Source organism: Acartia tonsa, chromosome 6 (assembly GCF_053477335.1).
Source record: "Acartia tonsa isolate MP-2025a chromosome 6, ASM5347733v1, whole genome shotgun sequence".
Classification (NCBI taxonomy): domain Eukaryota; kingdom Metazoa; phylum Arthropoda; class Copepoda; order Calanoida; family Acartiidae; genus Acartia; species Acartia tonsa.
This window is the reverse complement of record NC_137265.1, coordinates 36,789,311-36,815,050: the sequence shown is the minus strand read 5'-3', so window position 1 is coordinate 36,815,050 and position 25,740 is coordinate 36,789,311. Positions and strand designations below refer to the sequence as shown.

At 33.4% G+C, this 25,740-nt stretch overlaps 2 protein-coding genes across 5 annotated transcripts; one reads left to right on the top strand and one right to left on the bottom strand.

Annotated features, from left to right (window-relative positions):
- Nucleotides 1-11,747: 11,747 nt before the first annotated feature.
- On the top strand, nt 11,748-14,656 carry LOC145323360 (uncharacterized). The gene is made up of 4 exons (XM_080165789.1): nt 11,748-12,098; nt 12,402-12,466; nt 12,797-12,906; nt 13,664-14,656. The coding sequence occupies exons 1-4, from the start codon at nt 12,015-12,017 to the stop codon at nt 13,765-13,767; spliced, it is 363 nt and encodes a 120-aa protein (XP_080021915.1). The 5' UTR covers nt 11,748-12,014; the 3' UTR covers nt 13,768-14,656.
- Nucleotides 14,657-19,828: 5,172 nt separating this feature from the next.
- On the bottom strand, nt 19,829-24,986 carry LOC145323359 (uncharacterized). Of its 4 annotated transcripts, XM_080165787.1 has the most exons (7): nt 24,856-24,986; nt 24,016-24,121; nt 22,783-22,934; nt 22,128-22,353; nt 21,466-21,609; nt 21,130-21,213; nt 19,829-20,404 (listed from the first exon to the last, which is right to left on the bottom strand). In XM_080165787.1, exons 1-7 carry the CDS (start codon nt 24,859-24,861, stop codon nt 20,298-20,300), a joined length of 825 nt encoding a protein of 274 aa, XP_080021913.1. In that variant the 5' UTR covers nt 24,862-24,986; the 3' UTR covers nt 19,829-20,297. The 4 variants fall into 4 exon arrangements, with proteins under 4 accessions (XP_080021913.1, XP_080021914.1, XP_080021911.1 ...); XM_080165788.1 differs by lacking the exon at nt 21,130-21,213; XM_080165785.1 differs by lacking the exons at nt 24,016-24,121; nt 24,856-24,986 and adding an exon at nt 23,513-23,588.
- Between the last annotated feature and the right edge of the window lie 754 nt (nt 24,987-25,740).

Genomic DNA, 25,740 nt, shown 5'->3' with positions numbered 1-25,740 from the left:
CAGGGCGAAATAGCAACTCACACTCGGTCTTGACCTGTTCGTAGGTCAAGGCTTGGCCTGCCTCACCAAACAGATGGGACGCCATTTCCGCCGCTTGCCCTACCAGTGACAGTAGTAGGGCGTTGCGGCGGTTGAGGGAATCATGAGGTGGCACGCGGTAAGCCGCCCATGACATCTCAAGTCTGCGGATATGTGCCGACCAGGATTGCTTGGGCGGCCCTCTAAACTCCGGCAGATTGCTCAGCATCAACTTGCGGTACTCGGCTGGGGCCGGCTGAGGGTCATCCTGGAGCCATCCTGGGGCTTGGTCACCTCCTGGGGCTTGATGCTGGTCCATTGGGTCAACGGTGAAACGGCGGGCACAAAGTTATACAGTACTAAAATTGAATGGTTTGTCACTTGAGGCTTCCTAGCCTAACAGCCAACACTGTTTGTATCACTAGGTTGGGAGTTTAGTTACAAAGATATAACTTAGCTGTACTTATCACTAGTTAGGTGTTGAGGTTGTAGGGTAGGCTGGTAGAGGTAGATAGATGTTGAGGGTCTGAACTGCTGTCAGTAACTGATTGGGTTTTCCCTTATCACACTAGAGCTAGAAGGAAAGAAACTTGCAATTCTTTATTTGATAAAAATACCCCTGTTAAATGCTATGGAGTAGCTCCGCTCTGGTGTGAGTGTGTGTGTGTGTGTGTGTGCGTGAAATCTCCTGTCCTTGTAACGCGCGTTCGCGCCGTCAAATCCGCGCACACGGGGAAAACGCGCTCTCACCCCTCAACTCGCTCTCTCATTGGTCCGCTTCGTCCGTTGGATTTATGATATTTTCCGCACTCTGTTGCGCTACCCGTGAATGGCGCTCTGTGTATCCGATCGCTAGCTCCACACTACAGACGGACTTAGTCTAGTGTGGGTAGGAAGGGGGAAGCGCGTGAGGGGACGGGGGTAACTCCGTCCGTTCCCCCTGTGAGGGAGGGGGGTAACTGTGTGCTGGTGTAATAGGGCCTTTTCTTCTTAATCTTAGGCTTATCTATTATATCACCCTGATTGTATTTGCCTTCAATGGATAGGGGCCCCTCCCTTTCCCTTGGAATAAGGGGTGTATTGTTGTTGTGCTGTGGGCTTGAGATTGTTTTGATTATATTACATCTAGCTTCTATTTTTGTCCTTATCACAATTGCATAACAGATTTGTTTACCAACTCTGTTCTATTTTTAGCTGTTATCACAATACACAGTAATCCAAGCCTGTTCTATTCTTAGATTTATCACAACACAACAATTTGTTTGCCAAGCTTTGCTCATAAATCTATTGTTTGGCCATCACACTAGGGTGGTAATCCCTGCAAATGTGATATAATATCTGCTTTCTAGATGGGTGGCTGCGTTGTAGCTTCTCAGGATACTCGGAGTTGACGTAGTTTTCTCTGTTCTGGTGCACTACACTCGTATGTTAGCTCGCAGCTTGCAGCTATGTGGCATGTTTCAGCCTATCGGCGGCAGGGAATGTCCCGTCCTGCTAGCGCCGCTGATCCAAATCCGGCTGATGGCGGCAGGGAATGTCCCGTCCTGCTAGCGCCACTGGTTCGGATCCTGCTATTTCTTGCAGTAAAGTTGGCCTATTTCCAGCCGTTTACACTTATTTGGCTTGTTTCAGCCGGTCCGCAGGCCTGTTTCAGCCCTTTTGGCGCTCAATTCTCCGTTAGATATCAGCGCTGCTCGCGGTTATTCGTCAGATTTCGCTGTCTCGCTTCCACAACTGCCGGATGCAGAGTTAAACTTTGCTGTCCAGGGTGGGTAATTCAGGTTGCTTGCGTCAGTTTTGCCAGATTCACTGCTGGGAGTACCTTAGCCTCAGATGCGCGTCTGCTCTACACTTGTGGTTCGCCGTAATCTCACACAGCTGTCACCAAAGTTGTGGTATCCGCCGAGGATAAATGGCAGACACCGGAGTTCAATTAGATTACGGCAGTGTGACAGACGTGGACACCTTACTATAGAGAAGCTACGCTTCTCTAGCTTTCACTAGATAATGATCAACATCTATTTTCAGTTGTCACTTTATTGAAGGGTTAAGAGATACTGAAGTTATATACAACAAACAATAATTACATGGATAGGAATAAATGATCATAACATAAAAGCATAAATAATACATATACAATGGTCAGTTTGGGCAATAATGATTCCCCCATCCCTGGAAAGGGTGGGGGAGAATTAAGAATACAGTTAACCATAATAAACATGACAGATTCAATCATTAATTCTAAGCGTAGGGAGGGGGTCACTAGACCCCTTCCCCAGGACTCGGGGGAGGGCCATTGACCCTCCACCGAACCCCAGATCAGGGGTGCCATAGACATGGCTCACGGTTGCCGAATACCACAGTATGATGGAACGACCCTTATTATAGAAATTAAATAAGAAAGAAAATACATACAGTAAAGTTCACTTAACCTTTATTTCAAAGAATATAATTTACAGTGTCTGTATAGCTTCGATAGGAATTTATGAAAATTAGATTTTGAAAAATCTTGTCTGTATAAAGTTTAATGCACTAATATTACTAAAGTAGCGCAGCGACCCTACAGCTATAGGTATATTTATACGTTCTACCAATGCAATGGTCTGAGTAATCATGCTTGATAGTTAGTAAATTGACTTTATCCTATCCTTAGTTAGGGTTAAAATGAAATCAAACTAAATATTTTGACGTCCTGTTCTTCATTGTTATCGTCTTGTTATTGCTGCGCAACTTATGAAAATTATTCTCCTGGTATGTACAAAATTATATGACATACTTTAAGTTAAATATTTCACAAAGATTTTTTTTGCATGCATAGAAAACTTTTTAACCAGCTTCCAATAAATTTTATCAATATTTTGGCTTACCTTGTTACATAAACTGTTTAAAAACATAGAAATATATAATCTATTTATCATTTATAAACAAAATTATAATTAAAAAGTCTTGTATGAGAAATATTAACTAGCACGTTTCAAAATAACTGGAGTATTGGCAAAATAAAAATCCGTGAGGTTGGTTTCTCTGGGAGTATGAATTGTAAACTGACGGAGGTTTGACGGAAAAAATATCTCTATTTTCTCCCTATTCGATGTATATGGTTTATCTATCTATTCTTCTCTAATACCATTCTCTCTCTCACACACACACAAAGACAATTATATCCTGAATGACACAAAACTGTTAATTATTATATAGTAAAAAAAGAAACACTAAATGCAAAACTAATTCACATTTTTGAATATAAAGGGAAGTTCTGAATGTGATAGGTTGCTCTTGAATACTGTCTGTTTGTATGTGAGTATTTTTAACAACCTAGCTTTCAGCTATCAGCTACAACGAATCTTAAAACATCACTGTGTACTATTAACCCTATACAGTCGGGCCCCTTGCCGCACCTTAATCGGTCGGGGGGGGGGGGGGGGGGGTTCAACCCTATTATCTCAGTTCCTATTAGAGCTAGAGGGGTAATTTTTTTTGTGCAAATACCTGTTTGATAATGAAATTCTGACCTTTTATAGGTTTAAATCAATTTTCGCTTCCTTCAACCTATTATTTAACAACCTTTGTTTTTAGGTCTTTTTTTAACTCAAAAATTTCAAACGGCTGTAATTTTCTTATTTTTGAAGCTAGAAAAACATTTTTTTCCAGAAAATGTTTATCTTTAAGTAAGTTTTACTTTAGAAATATCAAAATATAAATTTCAGCGGCCGCAGCTGTATTTGGCAGCTGCCAGCCGCCGCAGTCGGCGGTCGGCAGGAAAACAATGTCGGATCTTTATGAAATTTTAATACGTTATGTAGACATGTAAGAAAAGCTTAAGTTTAAAATTTGAAGTCTCTAAGTCAAAAATTGCGGCCACAGAAGCCTTTTAAACATTTCTGGAGACCTGGAGGATCAGGACCTGCAGGATCATACCTGGAACCTGAAAGTCACTTGAACACCTGTATTTTATATAAGGATGTACTACTAGAGGATATTTTAGTATTTTGGTATGATAAAATGCTTTGTTTTAGTCAAAAAAATATTTTTGCTCTTTACCTGGATGACCCTACTAATTTTGCTGGCATCCTGTGCCCGCCAGGATGGAGATATTCAAAAAATTCCAACTCTCAGTTATGTGTCATACCCATTCTTAAAAAGTCACACAGTTTGGGCTCTTTATCTTTCACACACAGAAAATGAGATAGAAAAAACCGGGTGGGGGGCGTTCAACGCCCCCCCCCCCCCCCGACCGTTAAGGGTTAACAAAGATGAAAACATCCATAAAAGCGAATCTCTGAAACATTACGATATACATACATTAACACTTGTAGAGCGTAAGAACAGAATAAGCAAAATATAAATGTATGACTAAACAAAATTGTATGTAAATATGTTACAATACTATTAAATACAGGATACTATTTAAGGAAATACTTACATTTTTAGAACTTGATTATAGAGATGCTTCGTTTTTAACCTTGTACTTTATTTTTCCTAAAATCAGAGGATAATTACTATGTAATAAATTAACAATAAGAGCTAACCGTTATTGACGGACCATAACTATAGAAAAGCTTCACTTTTAAAACGAGAATCTTCGCTACAGACAAACATACACGCAGACAGACAGACAGACATTCTATTTGGTCTCTAATTTGGTAGGTGTGACTAGTGTAATGAGTAAATTATCCTTATAGTAGTCTACACTTTTATCTTTAGGGGATAAGACAATGGATAATAATATACATATGTACATGCCCAATGATAATAAACAAAACTACTACTTCTGTAGATTAAAATTATTAGTTGTAACGTTTTGACAATACTTTTTAGAGCCAGCCAATGAAATTAAATAAAATTGCCCTATTTTTTTAGCCAACGACGAATAAGATAATATAGTTATAAAATGTTGGGAAGTAGTATAATTTACATTCAAATGTTCTCTCCCTCCCTAACACTTAACAATTCTTTAATAATCCTTTTTAAATATTTACATTTAGGGCCTGTCCGTCTGCCTGTAAAGCTTAGCTCTAATGGTTAATTATGGCATGTCATAATAGTCCTATCGATTTAAAATTGTACATGAAGATTGATGTAACAAATAGGTATAATCTGGAAAGAACCTAGTAAAAGTGTCTGACTGATTATGACGTAAAAAAAAGCCAATGAGAGGCCACTATAAATTTTACCATTGGTCAATTACAGTGTATACTGGCCTCTTATTGGCTAATTTTTTTACGTCATAATCAGAGTCAGACACTTTTACTAGGTTCTCTGGAAAGCATAGCAACTTTTTGCTATTAGACCACTAATTGATATGAAGAGCAAGTGTAAATATGTTTAAAATGTCACGAAAATTTATAGGTATGTGCTTTTATTAATATGTATTATGAAAATTTCATTTTTAATAGTTTTTTTTTTTAATTAAAAGTCATCTTGAAGTTGTGAAAGCATTAATATTATGCGTAATGTTGTCCCCTGGGAGCTACAACATACCTGACCTTACAGTGTCGTGGTGCTAGACTGTTAAATTCGGCCACAACCTAGATATCTTGACAACTGCAATGATAGAAAAATTGACTTTGTAAGGGCGTGGTTCTTTTAAATGTGATTATTATAGACCCAAGGCAGATTTGGCAGACTTTTTGTTGAAGCAGTTGGTCAATTAAAATGTATATTGGCCTATCATTTGTCATGTGTATTGTATGACGTCATAATTAAAGGCACTAGGAGCTGCTTCTTTTTGTTAATTTCGAAAAAAAAACTTTAATTTATTTTCTCGTATTCATTCGAATCCGGTGGATAAGAACCGGAATACTAGGATATACGAATACTACGAATATAAAAATGTACAATCATAAGATTAAAACCAGTTTTTTTTAGCCGGTGCCTTCAGCACCTCGGGGCTAAAAAAACTGGTTTTAATCTCATAATTGTACATTCTATATCCGCGGAAAATACGATGCGATAATACGATGCGAGAAATAACTATTTCAAAATATATGCATAATTGCATCCTACCTGCATCTAATAAACAGCCAAGATTTGTATCTGATCCGCATACCTGCCTGAAAAAGATAGTCAAGATTTGACTGCGAACACCTCATACCTATCAAGTTCTCACGTAAAACAAATTTTGGAGACAAAATCAATAGGTAAACTGAACTTACTTCAACAGTAAAAGACGAAGAAATAACCAAAGATATAAGGGACTGGTATTCTAAAAAACAATTTCCATCCCACTTTCATTTTCCTTTCCTTCAAATGGTCAAAACCTCACCAAGTTCATAACCATAATAGTTCCCTTCAAAAGAAGTAAAAACAGGGATCTTAAGGAATGTTCTTTAGTAGTCTAAGCTTGGTCTTTTTTAATTTGTACAAACCAATCTATATTTAATAAAGTGCTCTGCACTATGAAGCCAACGAATGTAAGTAAAATGTATGTATAAAAGTCCATTGTCCCCTCCCTACCTTAGTCTACTACTTCTAAGAAGTTTCTCTAGGTAAACGTCTTATAAAAAAAAGTTAGAAAAAGCCTCAGTACTCTGAATAATAAATATATATCTATGACTTAATGGCTCAGCAGCCGCATTTGCTTTCATTTGATTCTGGATTATACTGCTAGATAAAGTTTTTATAGTTTTTTTTTGTATTTTTTGCTCTTGAAATTTGACTACTTTTATTAAATCTTAATTGGTTGTTTAAAAATAGCAGCGTCAAAACTGCAAAACAATTATTTTAAAGAGTCAATTTTATTTTTCATCATTGGGTAGAAATGCACATCAATTTATTGTCCATTGTCTTATCCCTAAAATTCCCTTTATTCAGCAAATTTTTTTCAAAGCCAACCTTTTAAACAACTAACAGAAGCAACTAACTTTGAAATTTCTGCAGTCGCCTGCGAACCACGTTAGTTGGACAATTTTCAGCCACAACCAGCTACCCTGATAATCAATTCCCAGCCGCAACCAGCCACCATAAAAATGCGCAGCTGCCAAGCCATGTATGAGGGCAATAAAAAGTATATTTTACAACTTTTTTCCTATGAATATTTGAAGAGACAAAAGTGAGGTTTATTTTGTAAACAACTTTTCTTACTTAGGAGTTAATATTAAGATCAAGATAAATGTTTTTTTCCCATATTCATGATAAAAATACAAAATACCACTAAATGTGTTCTATAAATTTTCGTAATATCACTTTTATGTTGAAATTTGAATGATGATTTTTATATCTTAATAAACTTTATTTTTGTTATAAGTTTTAAAGAATTATGAACTTTCCGTTTTTACCGAGGTATCTCGCTAATCATTGAACCTTTATGTTTCTCTTTTACACAATAGCTTCTCGAAGGTCCAAGAAATGTTTATAACTATTTTTAGAAAGAAATCACACCTAGAGAAAACTAAAACTAAAATTGAAAATGGGGAGACTTCACTTCCCCCCCCCCCCCTCTCCAATTCCAATTCCCAACCACAAGTGCCTCAAGAGGGCTTTAGGATCGTAGCTGCTAATATAATTGTATGGTAGCTGCGCTGCAAAAAAACCTAAGAAAACAAGGATGGCATTCTAAGATAATGTGTAAATACTATTATGATTATGGTTGGTATCATAGATACAGGGAAAGGACACATTTTTTCTAAAATCTAAAGGTATAAGACAATGGCTCATAAATTGATGTACATCCCTAATGATTATACACTAAATCACTCCTTCTGTAGATTACAATTAGTAGCTGAAATGTTTAGACGCATGACTTAATGAATAAAACAATTAAAATTTATTTAAGTCCTCAAAGTTGTTACGCCAAAGAATAATTAAAAGGTTATAACAAAACTTTTGGGACTAGTATAATAAACAGACCATTGTCACCTCTCTCTCCCTCTGTCTTTCTTCTCTAAAATAAACATCATCGGAATAGAATGATTTCAAACAAAAGCCAATGCGGGTGGTAGAGAATATTTATCTTCAATTATCCCATCACAGTAACCCTTGGGTTAATATGTGTGTAAATGTGACGCTACATTTATGTGCTCAGGGAGGGAGAGGTTAATGGACTATAAATCATGCTGGTACCTAAAGTATTCTCTCATTCGTTGGCCTAAAAACTTTTAACTCTTGATTGGTTGTTTCAAATCTAATAATTTTAATCAAGATATATAATTTTGTTTTTCATCATTGGAATGGTACATAAAATCATCGTCCAATGTCTTATCCCTAAAGATCCATGTGTGTGTTGGAATGGTAGGGACAATTAAATCGCCATTTCCCCCATTTTTGCAGACATTTATAATGGTCAGGGGTATCAAATCTTAAAGATTTTGGTAATTCTATTTATTAAAAGCGAAGCTTTTATATAATTAGGGTCGGTCTGATTGATCTAATTTTTTGAATACTGATTCTTAGGACAACAAAATACAATTTTATAACCGAAGCATCTCTATAATCAAGTCCTATAAATGTAAGTATGTCCCTAAACATTATCCCATATTTAAGTAATTCTTCAACAAATTTAATTACAATTTTGTTTTGACTTTTATACTTTAATATTCTGACTATTTAGTTCTGATACTCTACAAGTGTTAATGTTCGTTTGTCCTACCGTTTCAGAGCTTTAATTTTATGAACGTTGTCATCCTTGTTTACTAAAGGCTTAGTTTCGCGAATTTTATTGTAAAAAGTCCAAATTCACTTAATTGTACATATATGGCGCCCATAACTTAGAGATATTTTTGGACGGAGAGGGTAATCTAATAGATTTATGGAGTTTTTTTTTTTACATATGCCAAACCCTTACAGAATTTATTATGAAGAGTTTTAAAGCAGTAGATCAATTCTTACACACCTAAATTTACACATAATAATTTTAGACGTACAAATTACAAATTTGTGAAAATTAGTTTAAGATATCCGGACACCATGTTAATGAGCATTCTTGGAGCGGGGACAAATTATTCATTTTAATTTAGATTTATTTTTCCTTATTATAGTTAAGAGCTGACAAAATATGACCCAATTTTGCATTGAATAATGTGCAAATAATTTTGTTTCTTTTTAAAAGCGAAGCTTTTCTATAATTAGGGTAGGTCCGTCCGTACGTCCGTACGTCCGTAACGGATAGCTTTTTTCGTTAATTTAGGCATGTTAGAATTGTCCCATCGATTTTAAATTTTGCATGGTGATTCCTTTAATAGTTAGGTACGATTTAGAAAGCGTAGCAACTCTATAATCATCACCAAAATGTCCGTACGTCCATTTTAAACATGTTGATTTTTTTACTTTTCTAAACAATAAATTTTTATGTGATTTAATTATCCGATTGATCTGATTTTTGGTATATTGATTCCTGGGACAATAAAGTATAATGTAATCAGCGAAGCAACTCTATAATCAAGTCCTAAAAATGTAAGTATGTCCATAAATATTATCCTGAATCAAGCAGTTTTTCAACGATTTTACTTACAATTTTGCTTTGACTCTTATACATTTATATTATGATTATTCAGTTCTGACACTATACAAGTGTTAATGTCCGTTTGTCCTACTGTTTCAGTGCTTCGCTTTTATGGATGTTGCCATCCTTGTTAATTTAAAGACATTATGAAATTTATTAGACTTTACTGTCCATTCCTCCAATGCAATGTATCAAACGTGCACTCAATCCTAACCCCCTAATTTTTAAATAAATTGAAAATAAGATGGGGGGGGGGTGGACTAATCCTGCCAGGCCTACACCAGCGGTGCTCCAATCCTGTTAGGCTACCTTCTACTCAATATGACCTATCCTAACCTGAATTGATATATCCCTCGGGTTTACAATTAATTCCAAAAGAGAGAATGCCTTGATCCGCAACTCATTAACAATTAGAGTCATGACTACCTAGAACAAAGGGTTGGTTGTCTACAATAGTTGGGATGTTAGTAGATATAATACCAGCACCCAAATTTAACAGGGAAATGTCAAAATGTGCATCTTGTAACTTCCTATTCCTATTAGCATTGACCATGTACAAGGTTTTTCCCAGATACGTTCCTGGTATCTCATTGGTCCAGGGATACGGGAATATATATTCTTTCTAAATAATACAGAAATATAATATTTTGGTGCTTTCCCTCATGGTGCCTATCGAGCGATGATAACCCCTGTCCATTTTCTTTGAAATAAATTATAAATTAGGGGAATGGAGTTTTTCCTATCCTTTAGGGACCCTGGATCGCTGCCTCACCAAAATTGTTTTTGTTAAAAATACTCCAAAATCACATTAAAAACTACAAAAACTAAATAAAATCAAAGACGTGTTATTAACATAAGATTTTATTTTTGTAGATTTTTATGTGTTTTTGGAGGATATTTTACAAAAAAAAAAACTTAGTGAGGCAGCGATGCAGCGACCATAGACGTCCAAGGGGGGGGGGTAAAGTGAGGAATACCCCCCCCCCCCCATTTAAAATTTACCCCTACCCTGGGGGTGCCGTAGGCACCCCCAACCATTTAGGAGGGGGTATTTACCCCCCCCCCAAAAAAAAAAACTTGGACGCCCCTGGCAGCGACCCTAATTTTCTTTAAGAATCAACCTCAGGCTAAAAACTACCCCTAAACCCCTTTCTCATTATTTTCTATCGATTTAAAAATCAAGGGGGTTAAGGTTCCGTGCTCGATTAGACACTTTAAGGTAATTGTCAATATTTTTCTTTCTTTTTTGAAAATTTCGCTAGTATATTCGTTGTTTCTATTACTTATTCATTAATTCATGTAAGGTATAAATTACACATTTCCAAGTATTCCCTTAACCGTTACTAAAGAAGGTTTATAAATTGACAAAATTAGGATTAATTCATTAGTTCAACAAAAACCATTGTATCGATGTATTAAGCTAGTTAATTAGTTACATTAAAGTTAAGTGATTAATAACACGACATTTTTTTAAATACTAGCAAGGACGTCCAATGGGGGAGTAAAGGGGCGATTAACCCCCCCCCCCCTTTCCCAAATTTTTTAGTTTGAATTTTTACCTCCCCAAAAATTAAAAAAGCTTGGACGTCCTTGCCTATATGATATAAGGATTACCCCCGCAAAAAAAATTTTAATTATAAATTTCTACCCCCCCCCCCCCAATGAAAAAGCTTGGACGCCCTTGTAGTAGTAATAAACTAACCTTTAGAGAGCAAAGTCAATAAATCACTATTTATGTATTTTTCTTATTTTAGCCAATGAATGCATTTTAAAATTTTTTTACCATTTTATGCTCATATGCAATTGTAAGTTTTAGAGTAGCTTCGCTAAAAAAAAATTTATTGAGAAATGCTGCTTTTTCATTTATGTTTTTGTAAGATTTTTCTAAAAAGAATAACTTAATAGGGTTGGATGTTAGCAAGATCTTTACATACAACAAACAAAAACCATACTACTTTATATTATTGGACAATGTTTTTTACGTTCAATTGTCAATTAGTCTACAATTTTATGCAAGTTCTTGACTTTCTAACTAAAATAATTCCAAAATTACACCTTATAGAAAATCATGGATGTTAAAATTGATGTACATTCCCAATAATGATGAAATAAATTACCCCTTCGGTAAATTAAAGTTGTTAAAAAGTTTTTGAGCCAACTAAAAAAAGATTATGGTTATAAAATTTTGGATACCAGTGTAATTTAAAGTTGATTTCCTCCCTCCCTATAAATAAGTGGTCTTATCTTTTTGTTACCATGTTACAGTTACGCTATTTATGGACATAATTATTTTTCTCGTATTCATTCGAATCCGGTGGATAGGAACCGGTTCTCATCCATACGAAAAAACTATGTCTATCATCGTATTATATCCAGCTTTCTACAAATATAGAAATGTACAATCATAAGATTAAAATTAGTTTTTTTAGCCCGTGCCTTTGGCAACTCGGGGCTAAAAAAACTAGTTTTAATCTTATTATTGTACATTCTATATCCGCGGAAAGCGGTTTATAATACGATGAAAGAAATAACTATTATTTCATAAAGATATAAAACTATGAACTGCGTGGGACTGATCAGCTGTTGTTCTCTTCTCATCATCACCTTTTCAACTCTAACATTATGTCAACACCAGTATGGGGTAAGTTTAAACAGGGCGGGATATTTTAACTGAAGAAAAACTATTTTGTCTATCAAGATGTTGTTTTTGTATAATTAATGAAAAAGTGTATTGTTAAAAATACGTTTACATTGGCAGATAAGTTGATGGCAAAATAGTTAACATGAGATTATATTTCATAAACAAAATATCACCCCCAAGGCTTTCCTGAAAAGTACAACACATTATGACAAAAAAAATAGTTCTTTTTATTTTATACATAGAATATCAATTAAAGTTTAATTTTTAAACAAAAATTTAAATAATTTTGGGTTTTATGTTTAGGAAGATCTTGACCATGTAGTTGTGAGGAGAGATACACCTCACCCAGCTGCAGCTCATCCGCTGGGGTATGTAGAAGTGGCATCCGCCAATTTGTAAGGGGGATATCTTATTTAACGCTATTCAGATGGGGGGGGGGGGGGAGGGAGATTTTTGTTGGAAGGAACATTGCGCTGTTTATTACACTAGTTTTGGCCTTAGATTGCACAAAGGTTCCGTTTGTCACGCATCTGTAGGTAAAATACTGTGCTCCAAAATAGTTTTACACCTTTTTAAGACTTATAAAAACTTCCCTGCAAAGGCGCGAATCTCTGCTATACACAAACAAATAGAAAATCATACTATTAATTTTATATAAGGTTAAGATTACTTCTTAAATATAATTTATCCAATTTTAGCAAGAACGAGAATTGTATAGTGAAGGGTAGCTATTGTCAGTGTCACTACTGCAGATGTGAGAAGGGACAGCTTCATTGCAAGGATGACCCCAAGAAAAAGACTGGATATGGTAATTTAAAAAAAAAACTCTTTCTTTTATTTGTATGATTTACAATTGTAATCTATAATACAAAGTAGTACGATGTCTGTCTGTCTGTCTGTCTGTCTGTCTGTCTGTCTGTCCGTCCGTCCGTTCGTCTGAAGCTTAAGATCTCGGTAACCACTGAACCGATCGGATTCTACTCTTGAGGGTATATACCTATTGGTCCTGTGGTGGTTTTAAGCTATTTTCTTGGGGGGTGGGACACCCCTAACCCCCCCCCCCCCAAACAAAATAATCCCCCCCTTATTTTTTATTTTGCTCTGGTACAGGCTGCCGCAGGCTGCATTTTTTTTTTTTTTTTTTTTACCTTTGTGGAAGGTTTCCACACTTTTTTTACCATCTCTTGGGGCAAAGCCCCTAGAGGCTAGGGGCGAAGCCGCTAGTCATAAATAAAATGCTTCCTTTTCCTTTTTTAATATATGAAGATATTAGTAAAAGTATGAGTTATATCATTTGTCTTTTTACAAGTTCAGCTATTTAAAAAAATATATTTAGAACTTTCGAATAAAGTAACAACAATCATTGATTGAGTTTTTTTTGTCTTTTTTTAAGCTTTGTATACCGCATTATAATTAAAAATCTATAAATGTTCATGTTACTTAATGAATTAACAAAAAGATACAATTTTATTAGAGAAATTTTTACCAGTATTAGGCATAGCTTAGAAACTACTTTTTGAACAGGAGATGATTTGTCCCATAATTGCAACTAATATACTATTTAGGTAAGAGATACTGCTATGGAAGCATGGAAGGGGAACACTGCCACTGTGACTACTGTAAGTGTAGACATGGATATGGACATGAAGGATGGGCTTCCTGTCATTAAATCAATCATCTCCGTTGTTAGTAGCTGTGTTTAGTGCTCTAGAAAAATGGGGATAGATGTCACATCTTTTGGCTATTGACGTCATAGTAGAGGGAAATAGAAAGGGAAGGAGGATATAAACCCCTTAGAAAAGAGATGGGGTATAGGGTATTTCCTGACGCCAAAAGAATAGGTAGGCCAAAAACAGTGACATATATCCAGATTTTGCTAGGGCAATCCTTGTTAGGATTGGCTTAGGAAAAGAAGCATTAGGAATCTTATGTTTGATCAAATGAATATTTTACCTATTTTTTTATTTTTTATTATGAAATAAAACAATCAATTTTAAATCAACTTAAAATGTTTTTTGAAATTTTACTTTAAAAATACTTAAACATTTTTTATTAGAAAATAAAAATTAATGCATTTTAACACTTAATATCCTAAATCTTCCAGAAGAAAAATTTAACCTTAACTTTTTCTAATAATCTAAGCATTTTTTTCTAAATTAAATTGATTCTCTCTAAAGCTGAGAATGTTTTTTTTCTTGTGTGTGTGTGAATGGTTTTATAAAAAGTTTGTCTGAAATCTGAATGCATTTTCACTAAAATAAATCACTTTTTTAAAACTTTCCCTTTCAATTTTGTAACTTTTTGTTTGTTTAACCTAAAGAATATAATTTGGAATGTATGTACAAATTTTTTCAATTTTCCTCCAAATAATTCTCAAATAATCTTTCTATGAAAGTTCTTATATATGTATTTTATTTTGAAAATAATCTATTAAACATTAAACTATTTATTGTGTTTTGGGATTATGGGCATTATTATTATTGCTGTTATTGTTATCTACATATTTATCAACTGTTTTCATTGTGCACTTTTATATTTTAAAATATATATCTTAATTATGATTTTGAGTTTTTATTTTATACTTTTTAGATACTATACTTAATCATTAATGACTGGTATATTAAGGATCGATTTTGTACATGTAAGATTTCTCATGAATTTAAAATACTTTTAAAAGGTTATTTAATAAACTGTACAGGTCCTAGTGATTTTTTAAAACCACAGTCTAATTAAACTTTGAGTATGCAGTATTTTAGTTGCAATTTTTTTTAAATCTTTACACTTGTAAACTTGCGTATATTAACGGACTACTGGGTTTATGTCACCTACTTGGATCTCCTAACGTGTTTATTGGACTGTATATTATACTGGTACTTAATTATAATATTATATAAACCTGTTCTACCATTCGTTGGCTTTTATAGAATCTTTTTTCGGTTGTACAAATTGGCTGTGTCTAAACTTTTCAGCAACAATTTAATCTCTAGTAAGGGTAATTTTGTTCATCATACATAGAGGTGTAAAATCAATTGTTTATAATAAATACAAAAAAATGTATTGAGAATGCGAGCAATATTTTGTATAATTAAGTTTTTGTATGATAATTAAAGGAATAGGTAAATTGTTTTAAAGTCTTAAATGGGACAAATTAATAGAATTGTCATGTAAACTAACAAGGGAGGAAATAATTGAAATTTTAATAAGAATAATTTTGTAATAACAATACTTGAAAATACATGAACGTTATATCCTAAAAGAGAGAACAAACACCTATTTACTACAATGGTAAAACAATATTTGAAGTCAACTATGCTTGAATTATAAAGCCTAAGCAATTAAGACAGTCAACAACTAGTGCATATATTAAACCCCTACATTCCTGATATTTAGTATCAATATATTCCGCCTGGAGCATCAAAAATTGATTTTTTGCACAGATTTTCATTTTTGCAGATCTTACAACTTCTGTTATATCATACCTGCTGTTGCAAAGCTGCTCTAGAATTCCATATATAATGTGCCAGCATAGTTTAGCTTTATCAGGGATTGAGAGGAAGTTAGACTGGAAATTATACTAGTAACCAAAGTTTTAAACACGATCTTTAATATGTTGGCTTAAAATTTTGGGTACTTTTAAAAAATCTTAATTAAAGTAAACAAGCCTTTGTTGTCCAAACTTCTCCACCAATGATGTTTAGTTTTCTGAATGGGCTATTTTAAATTTCATCATTAGTGGGTATGTACTATGTACATCAAATTATTCTCCATCACCTTATCCCTTAAAATACCTGATTTTTAGGACAATGATTTAGTCATTAACCACTTTAAATAAAAAGTTATTAATAAAGCTTTTTATAGTGCCTATAAAATGGCGTCATACTGGCCTACCATTGGTCAATTAAAATGTTTACTGGCCTGCCATTGGTAATTTAGTAATTTGGCCTGCCATTGTTCATTTGTATTGTATGACGTCATTTTTTTATAGAGCTACGTTATTAATGTCTAATGATGATAGTTATCCTTGTTATTTTCACACTAGATAGTATACAGAGTAAAAATAGTTTCTATTTAAAAGCAGGATGGAAATATAACTTGATAAAACAAGGAATCATTAATGCAAAGTTTTATACACTTGAATATCATGCAATATTTCATTAATGGTGTGAAAAAAAAACCACTTTTTTCGAAATTGATAAAGGAAATTTTTTGTACATTTGATTAATAAAAATACTTTTTTAGATTGAAGTGATTAATTTTTGTAAAACTCTAAAATTTTTAATTTTTTCTTTGACATTGCCTTTGAAACATTCTTTTATGAATTCATTTCTCTTTTAATATCTCGATCTATTCTCATGGTTTAAAATGTTATTTATTTGTATTTCTGCTATACATATAAACAAAATTAAATTGTTAGAATTATATTTCTTTAAAATGTCTGAAAATTTGCTTCATACAAGAAGTATATCTAGTTGGGTATGACTGTGCTACTAATGAACGTAATTGTCTGTTCTTGTTTTATTTACCTAGGCGCTTTACTCCTAAAAGGACCTGAGGGTAAATATCTCCACTAGCCCATGTTTAGGGAGGATGGAGAGGGGTAGGGGTGTGGGCCAAACAAACTTTTTTCATTCTAGGCTCTCACAAAACTTTTTGTGTGTTATAGTTTTTGTGGAAATGATGGGTAAAATTGAATTTAAAGTTTTTAATTTGCTTTTAGAATTTAGTTTCTGAATTGGTTTTAGAATAGGCCCCGGTATTCTCCTATTTATATGTATATTTAGTTTATTTAGTTATATTTATTAATGTAAAGAGCAGAGCTTGTATTTAACTCAATTATTTTCATTTAAAGTCAAACTTTGAAGTTTATCAAAAGATCAGGAAAAATGAGTATACCTGTCTAGTTAATTTACGGATTTGAAAAATATTGGAACATAAATTAATAAAGCTTTTAAATAACATAAGATATTTGGTGGTCTATGAGCAACTTATAACCTTAAATGAACATTATGTTAGTGGCGAAACTTCTGCCTAATTTACTTTTTATGTGTCAGTTCGTCAGTCTGTAACATCTGCTTATATCACTTTCTGTTTGTCCTGGATTTGTTATGTTTGTGCTTCGCTGGATGTTGTCATCCTTGTTAACACATCTCTCATCTCATTTAGAGCAGGAATTCATGGAGAGGACAACAACGATAAGTCAATCTCCACCCAATTTCTCTATCTCTATTAGCCTTTAGCAAATAAACATAAGGAAGTGGGGGGGGGGGGGGGGGACTGTTGAAGATTAGTTTTAAGCTAATAAGACATTGACCAATAAATTTATGTACATTCCCAATGATGATACACAAAATCACCTCATCTGTAGATTACAATTAGTGGTCAAATCGTTTGTGTAAAATTTAATAATAGTACCCAACGAATCAGAAAGCTTAATAATAAAACTTTGAGAACTAGTGTAGTCAACAGCCCAATGTCCCCTCCCTCCCTGGCCCTATCTGAGTGTCACAACTAAATTATAAAACAAAAGAAAGATGTTTAAAAAGTTTTATATTTCATCTCCATTCCATGACTGTGAAATTTCTTTTGATGTAGTTTAATTTCATTTTAACAGGTATATTTAGATGAGAATCTTATTTAATTTTGTTTAGATTTAATAATTGTGTAGGCCCCAAATCTCTGTTAAACATGTATCTTTGTGTTGACATAAAAATTTATGAATTTTTGTGATTTGATAAAAGTCATATTTTCACACGACAGATTGTTTAATATCAACTTTGATGATTTACGACTATTATTATTTTGTTAAATTATTTATAGTATATTCTGTCATTAATATCTGCTTTTTATTACAGCCATAAAGTCGACATAAATTTTAAAATAATATATGTACGTCGATATTATGTCAGTCACCACGACTATTTCATATAAAAGCCACATCGTCAATATAAACCTTTAAAATGACATATCGTTAGGATGCAAAAAGACATTCATGAAACGCAATTTGAATAGTAAAATTTTTAAATTACGAATACAGGAAATTTAAATCTGCTGATTACATTTATTTATTGCTGATTCTATTCCTTCAGGCAGAAAAAAAACACTTTATAATAATTATTAAGCCTTAACTTTATATTTTTTAAATGGATATTTTTTATCCTAAAAAACAGGCTAGATTTTTTTTGTGAAGGCCACCAAAGTGTTGTGTGTTTTGCAAAAAAAAATGAGTACAGTCCCTTGAATTAGTTTTGGACCACTTAAGACTACCCCCTCTCATAGTGCAAATGAAGGTGTTTTGACTTTTGTGTCAAATCTAAATTGTTACATAGTGCATTTCATTACCCTAGGTTAGGTAACTTCATTTCACATTTCAATAAAATCTAAAATGCAGCGGTTTTTCAGAAAATTAAATTTGAAGTTCAATTTTCACCCACTAGGAGTTACCGCATAATCATGACAAGAAAAGCAAAGATTATTTATTTAAAATTTTGAACAACTTTGCTTTTATAAAGTTCTTCATAAAACCACTCCTGAAGTGAGAAAATTAATGGCCATTTTTATCAATTGCTTTGCTAAGGTCACGGAAATTCAGCGTTAAATAAATCTTATATAGAGAGGTTTTATGACTGACTTTTTAAAAGCAAAGTTGTTTAAAATTTTAAATAAATAATCTTTGCTTTTCTTGTCATGAAGAGATTTGTTGGCTTCTATAAATAGTGAATATATATTCAAAATTACCCGCTTTTTTATTAAACTTTACTCCTTTGCATGTTAATATAAGGCGCTTTCATGCAAAGTACCTTGTTGAGCACTGATAACCCCCATCTCCCCTTTATATTAAATTTAGAAGGTGGGGTGGATATTATTTTTGGTTTGTTTATTCCTTAAGGTCAACTTTAGTTAGGTAAATGGATTATATAGCGCAGATGGACCAGGACATCGGAGGTATAGGCCACAAAAAGGTTATGCATAATGAAAAAATACTATCCGCCCCCCCCCCCCCTCTTATTTTCAATTTCAAAAATAAGAGAAGGAAGGGGATATAAGTGCTAAACTGGGAATTTGATTGAAATCACTTAAAATCATTATCATATTTTTATGCCTTTTTGAAAAATAGACATGAAGCATTCGATTCTTCCACCAATTAACACTTTGTTTAATGCCTTTTTTTAATAAGGGTGGGACATGTGTTACGGATACTCAACTGACAGTCATGGGATATTGCCAAATAAATGTTTTCATCCAGTTTTTATTAAATTATGCTGACAACTAGCTTTATCATACCAAGCAAAAACAACCTTAATTTTTATAAACAAATCTTAATATTAAAGTAAAAGAATAGAGGGAGCAGGTGTTAGATAACTTGGACCCTGTGCCGACTATCAATTGGGTCTTTGAATATCAGCCAATATCGACTACATAACCAAGTCGCTAAAAAAAGGGCAGAAAGAAATTTGCTAGCACAAGAAGAAGGTCCCCTCCACTGGAGCCAGATATTTGTCTGGGTTGTACATCTTTACTTATACATTTATTATCTTAATATTTTATTTTGGAGTGGCTCCTTTATAACTCAAATGTACATAGCATAATTTTTTTAAGCATTTTCAAAGGTGAAACCCAAAAATCAGCCGAACATACATGTTCAGAAGAGGGGGATGAATTTTTGGATTCTCTTTGCGCACCCCACTGACAAATCTCTGAGCACGCCTCTGTTATTACATAAAGAAAATTGATATTCTTATATAAGATTTATTAACAAGAATGAATATGATCACAGCAACAAAATAACAGTTATCAGTTTATAGTATTTAGCTTAACAATCAAATATAGTTTAAGATCATGGAAAACGATGGAAGGAAAGGGAGAAAAAGGAAATTATCTTTAAATATTAGGAGTTTTAAGGTAAATTATCATTAATGAAGAAAGTAAAAAAAACATGAAATTTGTTGTAAAAATTGGAAAGGGTAATTATAGTTTAAAGAAAAGAAAAGGTTTCAAATAAGGCAAAAGGGATGAAGTTGTATTTTATAGTCCATAGGCATTATATGTGCTTCAGCCAAAAAATTTGTTTTAAAATTTTTAATATAAGAGAGAAAATAAGCATTTTTGAAAAGTAATAAATTGAAATAAATTTATAATTAAAATTAATTTTATAATATAATTTTATATAATGTTGGACTGCTATTATAAAAAAGACTGAAATTAATGAACACATTTTCCATACCCTTTGACACCATACCCATGTTGGCACTTGCAGAAGTCACAGCTACAAAACTCACCCTCAGAATCTCCATAACAGTATTTTTTACCTGAACAAAAATAAAAATTCAGATGGATCGAATATGGTTCTGAGACATAATGAAAAATCATGAACCATGCGTATTAACACAATTTTCGATGAAAAATAAATGAAAATTATGGAATTAAGAACTGTTTCATTGGCACGGACCTTCTTCACATCGAGACCAATAAAACAGATTTTGTTCCAATGATTTTAAATTTTACTATCATAAGAAAACTGTCTGTAATACGATACGATAATAAAGACCAAAAACAAAAATCATGAGCCACGATGCAAAATAAATTAATGTTAATTTCGTTGAATTTGCATAATTGTTAGCTGGACGTGAGGTCAGATCATAGTTATAGAGTAGCTATTCAACTAGAAATAATATTGAATTAAAGAACTTAAATTTTTATACGTTGAAAATACTTAAAACTGCAATAGGAAATAGTGCTGAAGCAAGTTAATATATGTGATATTAAAAAACATCTTTGCTTTTCAGAAAAAAATATAACAAATGAAGCTGTGTTTAGTGCCCTAGGAAAATGGGAATAGATGTCACTGCTTTTGGCCTACCTATTTTGTTGCAGTCATAGTAGAGGGAAAGAGAAAAGGAAGGGGAAAAGAAAGCCCCTAGAAAAGTGATGGGATATAAATTATTTCCCGACGTCAATAGAACAGGTAGGCCAAAACCAGTGACATGTATCCCCATTTTCCTAGGGCACTAAAGACATACATAATAAATCCTACCTACTCCAGCACTATTGCCCGTCAATGAATTGAACAAGTCGCCCATTCTTGACATAAGTCTTCCTGTAAAGGACGCAGGTTCACCTGTCCATAGAGAAAATTACTTTCAAGGCTACAATTTATGTACCTAAATTTTTCTTATGTAAGGATGTAAAGATGTCAATTTTTGTATAAGAAAAAAAAACAATAGCTTATATTACTCAAAATAGTTATCCTTCAAAATTTAAATTTTATGACTATTTAATTTAATACAAAAAGAAATAAAATAACTTATCAGGGGTGAATATTTTCTATAACCTCCTCACCCCCCTTTCGGAGAGATTAAATGAAACTTACCATATCCAGGGTTCTTGCAGTTGATGAGACCCTTCTCACATTTGCAGTAATGGCACAAACAGTAGGACCCCTTGGTCTGGCAGTACTCTTCAACATGGACATGTACTGGTGGAGGAACTGCAGGTACATGGTCCTGATAGTTTCCTGACAAAAAAAATAGTAATATAAAGGAATAAGACAATCGCCAATAAATTGATTTACATCCCCTATGATGATACACAAAATTACCCCTTCTGTAGGTTAAAATTAGTGGTTGAAATGATTGAACACTCAACTTATTGAATGAATCAATTAAAATTTGTTAAGATCACGAATAAGAAAATGTTATTATCAAACTTTGGGGGACTAGTGTAACAAACAGCCCATTTTTCCCTCTCTCTCTCTCTGGGGTTTCCCAATTGTGGATTGTTAAAATGGCTCTATTTGTGATTTGTACATGTTATGCATGGCATAAATAGAAAGATTAAAGTAATGATTTAGATAAAACAGGCAAAGTTGCACAGTTAGGTTTACCAAAATAAAAGTTTGTTGTATGAAGAACGTTCAGTCACTTAATCAAGCACATTTAAAACATTTCATTTTACATATATTTGATATTTTTTAGTTTTCTTTGGCCTTGATAATGGAATTTCTTATAAAATCCAATTTTATATTTATAATACCTGTATAAATAGGATTATTAGCAACACCATCAGTAGGAATATAAACAGGAACATCTTCTTTGTAGGAAGGATTTATAGGTTTCTGGTAGTAGATAGTCTCCAGGTTGTGGTTAGTATAAGTGCCGCCTCCAGGAGTGACATAGGAATCATATCTTTTTATTTGTTCATGCTGAGGCTCGGTCTCGTTGGGGTTCTTGATAGGTATTGGGACCCAGTCACTACGGTCCTGATAAGCAAAGAGTTTTTTTTAAGTCTCTGTATAAAATAGTAAGAATTGTTTTGTATAAAGCTAAAGTTCTCAATGACTACTGAACCTATTGGGTTTTCTATATTAGGTTAGATTTACATAGCTCCTGTGATGGTTTTAGAAATTTTTTTTTCATTTTTAAGTCTTGGAATGGTTTTAAGCTATTTCATAGCCCCTAAATTCCCCTTTAAATCCAATGCCCCTGAATGTGAGGGGCGTAGCCGCTAGTTCTTATCTAAAAGTAACCGGATTTCTTTCTATGTGTGTGTGTCTATAACAACGAAGGATCTTAAAACCGCTGAACTGTTATGGTTTTCCTTTACAGGAATTGTTTATAGATATTTTGGGGGAGAGTACTTGTATCCTCTCAAGAGAGATCGCCCCTAGAAAAAAAAAAGTTGCACTCACCTGAAATCCATTTTTAAATGTCTCCTTAAATTCACCAAGACTATCTGGACCAAGATGAAGCACTCTTTCTGATATATCATTCTGATCAGTGCCCTCTTCATTGTCTGGGAACAGCCCACCTCCAGATAAGCTACTGGCCCCCTCTAAGTGACCTGCAAATATGATTTTAGTTTAATTACATACTTTGCTATAAACTATAAAAACTGCTTTGTTTTGCTAAAAAGAAAAATATAGTAGTTGGAGGCCAAAAGACAACTTTCTATTTATATACATTATACCTGTATCTATATTATGAAGGGAGGGTGATGAATCTATGTGCCTGGCCTCCTTACTATACATATCTAGTATACCTGTATCTATGTATATTATGGAGGGAGGGTGATGAATCTATGTGCCTGGCCTCCTTACTATACATATCTAGTATACCTGTATCTATGTATATTATGGAGGGAGGGTGATGAATCTATGTGCCTGGCCTCCTTACTATACATATCTAGTATACCTGTATCTATATTATGGAAGGAGGGTGATGAATCTATGTACCTGGCCTCCTTGTACTTACTATACATATCTAGTATACCTGTATCTATATTATGGAAGGAGGGTGATGAATCTATGTACCTGGCCTCCTTGTCCTTACTATACATATCTAGTATACCTGTATCTATATTATGGAGGGAGGGTGATGAATCTATGTACCTGGCCTCCTTACTATACATATCTAGTATACCTGTATCTATATTATGGAGGGAGGGTGATGAATCTATGTGCCTGGCCTCCTTACTATACATATCTAGTATACCTGTATCTATATTATGGAGGGAGGGTGATGAATCTATGTACCTGGCCTCCTTACTATACATATCTAGTATACCTGTATCTATATTATGGAGGGAGGATGATGAATCTATGTGCCTGGCCTCCTTACTATACATATCTAGTATACCTGTATCTATATTATGGAGGGAGGGTGATGAATCTATGTGCCTGGCCTCCTTACTATAAATATCTAGTATACCTGTATCTATATTATGGAGGGAGGGTGATGAATCTATGTGCCTGGCCTCCTTACTATACATATCTAGTATACCTGTATCTATATTATGGAGGGAGGGTGATGAATCTATGTGCCTGGCCTCCTTACTATACATATCTAGTATACCTGTATCTATATTATGGAGGGAGGGTGATGAATCTATGTACCTGGCCTCCTACTATACATATCTAGTATACCTGTATCTATATTATGGAGGGAGGGTAATGAATCTATGTGCCTGGCCTCCTTACTTCCTGACAGCGCTCTGTCTGCTAGGACTAATACTGAGGCCAAAACTAGTTTCTAAAAACAAAAGTAAATTAATAAAATAAAGTTAAAGCTTCGTTTAGGATGTCATAATGATAATTTAACTTTGTAATAACAAATCATAATATAAATAGTGCTAGTATGGCCAATATAATCACTTAATGTAAAGTCAAAAAGAAATAAAAAACATTAAGCAACGCCTTACGTTTTTTTTTAAGTAGCGCCAACACAAATTTAGCATTTTCTTAATATCCAAATCACTCAAATTAATTACTTTATTTCGTACTTAATTTTAGAGAGAAAAAGATGAAAACATCCATAAAAGCGAAGCTCCGAAACGGTAGGAGAAAGGAACATTAACACTTGTAGAGTGTTAAAACTGAATAATCAAAATATAAATGTAAAAGTCTAAGAAAATTGTAAGTAAATTTTGTGTAAAAATACTTACATACGGGATTCTGTTTAAGGACATACTAACATTTTATGACTTGATCACAGAGATATGCTTCATTTAAAACATTGTACTTTGTTGACTTCGAAATCAACATTACAAAAGTCATATAAAAAAAAGAAAAACACATCATCAACACATTATAAATGGACGTAGGGACATTCTGGTAACGATTATATAGTTGCTACGCTATCTAAATCGTACTTATCTATTACTATGATCACAGTGCCAAGTTTGAAATCGATAAACCGTAATGGACTGATGTACAGATAAATAGACTGACCCCGAATTATAGAAAAGCCTAGCTTATACATATTACCATCATATTTGTGGGGGATAGTTTGTGTGGGGAGGTGTGTCAACTACAAGCTTCTACACACTACTGACTAATTAAAACAACTTAACACCTTCTTTTATACCTTTCCCATCAAAAGGACACTTAAAGGTTTCATTTTTCTGAAAACGGCAAAATATTTCATACATGCATATGTGTTCATATGTAAAGTATTTGTTTTTTTTTGTCTGAAGCTTAAGATCTCAATAACTACTAAACTGATTAGGTTCTCTATTCTAGGGAAACTTCACATAGGTCTAGTAATGTTTTTGGCCTATTTCATTTTCAAGTCTTTTCTTTCAGTCTTTTGGGATGGTTTTGAGCTATTTTTATAGCCCATATGAATAAGGAGCCACTAGATGCTAGAGGTGCAAAAGCATTTAGAGCAAAACAACAGATCTTTATGTAAAAAATATGTTTGGCTAGTGGAATACTTGAAGGAAAAATAGTAGAAATGTCTTTTTTAGTTCTTTAGCAATTAGAACTAATATTTTCATAGAAAACCTTAAATCACATGCATGATTTTTTATAATGATATCAGTGGTATAATTGAAACAAATTTTGAAGAATTAAAATCAGAATCTCCTTTTTGTACAACTCTTTCTTTAGTAATTAATTAGAATACATAGGTCAAATGACAAGGAAACAACGAGAAAACAAGGATGACAACATCCATAAAAGCGAAGCTCTGAAACGGTAAGACAAACGAACATTAATATTTGAAGAGTATCAGAACTAAATAATCAGAATATAAATGTATGTATAAAAGTAGAAACAAAATTGTAAGTAAATTTCTTGAAAAACTACATAAATACAGAATATATGTCCAAAACATGATTTTCATGGCTGCCATGAATGAAAAATTCCTTT